The sequence below is a fragment of the Cebidichthys violaceus genome, unplaced genomic scaffold, assembly GCF_023349555.1.
Source record: "Cebidichthys violaceus isolate CVI_PGR_0920_01 unplaced genomic scaffold, fCebVio1.0.p SCAF_16, whole genome shotgun sequence".
Classification (NCBI taxonomy): Eukaryota; Metazoa; Chordata; class Actinopteri; order Perciformes; family Stichaeidae; genus Cebidichthys; species Cebidichthys violaceus.
In genome coordinates, this window is record NW_027176329.1 from 10,431,170 (window position 1) to 10,433,434 (window position 2,265).

Below are 2,265 nucleotides of genomic sequence, written 5' to 3' on the forward strand. Positions count from 1 at the left end.
AGTCTGGAATGAAGCTTACTGTATGTTTGAAACAAAGGATTAAGAGGAAAAGACACAAAACTACTTATGCCGTAGCTACAGATACACACGCACTGTATATGCTTTGTAAAATGTTTGGCCCATTCTCATTTATACTTTTGTCTGATAGCCTGCAGGATATAAACAGATGGATGTCTTCAAAGTTCGATATGGGCAGAATGATGACAAAGAAAGGCGATTTGACTACTTCACATGTGGTTATGAGTGAGAACATAACTGCCTACCAAGGGAAGCCTTTGGTGTAATTGCCAAAAGTAGAAGATTTGCTGGTAAATAACAGGTTGCCTTTCATCCAGTCAGTTCTTGCAACAGCTTGCAGACGTTCACGGGGGGGGCTGACGTTACGAGGAATGATGGGGCTGCAGCCAAACGACACAACAGGCAGCGCTTGCACACAGAGAATCGCCAACTCTTTTGCATTTGTTCTTAAGTTATGGGAGCTTTTGAAACCCTGTAATGATGCCTTTGGCCAGGCTACGCTTTGTTTATGCTCAGCGGGAACTCACTGAAAATGAGCATAGGCAGCATTTTAAAGCGCACACAAAAGAACTGTACTCGCCAACATCAGATTAGTTCAGGACTACACACTTAGCTTACATTGTCTGATTGGAGCAAACCTCTGCGAGGGAAGCAACAGAAATGCTGTATAAAGTATATCTCATGTCGTCAACTACAAAATGGGACAAGAGAGATCTGTCTCTTGCACAGAAGGAGGCATTGAGAAGTTGATATAAAGCCCTCGGGTCAAGTGGGTTATGCTCGGAGAAGGAATGCATCATATATGCAAGCACTCATGCACATACTCGCATACCTCCTGGGCCTTTGCGAACCCCCAACCCACATCTGTAAGCAGAAAAACTGAAGAAAAATAGTCCAATTTAATTAAGTTCCAGCAATAGCCGCAGGGCACAAGTATGACATTGGACAATGTAACGTACACTTTTCTACAGATAAAATCTAGTCCATACAGACGAGCAGCAGCCTCCAGACAGTATTTAGTGAGATTGTTCCAGTGTGACCTTTTGGTTTCATTTGTTGGCATTTCATTGATCGACAACTTGTTACAGATGATATTTTAGCTGACCAGTGACTCTCTGGGGTATTTAACTGTGTGCAGTTAGCAACAAAAGACATCACCGTGTGAGTGTTAACAGTTTTCATTATTTTTACAGAATCTGGTTTGGGGTTAATCAGTAAAAAAAAAACGTGCTATAAACTGATTCGAACAAACTCTTTCACTTCATAAAAGGTCTTTCAATGGCAAGAATATTAAATATTTATCTTCATGGTGCAAACTGCTGTGTTGTCACTTATAAGTAGCCCAGAGAACATCCATCAGGCCGTTCATTTCTAATTTCCTGAAGCACATTTGATCAATATCTAATCCGAAAGAGGTGACACTGGATAACACTGCTGCTCAATGGGTCATTATGATTGATGTTCTGATCATGTCTGCTGGAAACAAAAGAAAACAAAAAAGGTGCCAGTTCTGAGAAGTGTTTCACCCAACACATTTCACACATACCAAACAAGAACTATTGGACACTTGGTTGTGTGTAAAACTAGTCCGTGCATCCCGTTCAGTCTCTCATAAGTTTCTACATCCTTCTCTCAAGTTCTACATCTTTAGGCCCCTTTTCCTCAAGTCCTCTTTGGCTTCCTTTATCTGACCCTGCAGCTCCTTTGCCGCGTCCTCACAGTCATTGAAGGTGGCCACCCTGTATCCCACCGTGGCCAGGGAGTAGCAGCCGAATGAAACCAGCAGGTACAGAGGCATCGGCCAGGCGACCTCTCTGTAGGTCTGAGGCAGGCTCAGGTCCAACAGGTCGAAGGAGACCAAAGCCCAGACTGCGCCCACCACCGACACACCGAACAGCCACTCCAGAAGTTTGGTCATGATGAGAGCTGCCGCGGGGATTTCAGGTGAGCGTCCGCAAAACAACCTGAAACGGAAACGACCGGTTATAAAAGCTGTAAACTCAATTAGCTTAGCTTTAGCACACCAAGGTAGCACCGTGTTAGCTGTTGAGCGTCATCGTTGGATACAACACACGAGAAAGACAAACGGAATAACATGAGGCGGCAGGAATAAAAAGTCGTACGACGGATACTAAAGGGAACGATTCATTCGTTTAAACAGCATTTCGTTCGATAGATGCATTCAGAAGAAGGTATCCGATGTGTTTACCTCTCTAAAGCCACCTCAGCTCAGCGCAGTTTTATGAC

At 43.8% G+C, this 2,265-nt stretch overlaps 1 protein-coding gene across 1 annotated transcript; it reads right to left on the bottom strand.

Moving 5' to 3' along the window:
• Positions 1-898: 898 nt before the first annotated feature.
• dpm3 (dolichyl-phosphate mannosyltransferase subunit 3, regulatory) lies at positions 899-2,265 on the bottom strand. The gene is made up of 2 exons (XM_068710616.1): positions 2,228-2,265; positions 899-1,982 (listed from the first exon to the last, which is right to left on the bottom strand). The coding sequence occupies exon 2, from the start codon at positions 1,934-1,936 to the stop codon at positions 1,658-1,660; it is 279 nt and encodes a 92-aa protein (XP_068566717.1). The 5' UTR covers positions 1,937-1,982; positions 2,228-2,265; the 3' UTR covers positions 899-1,657.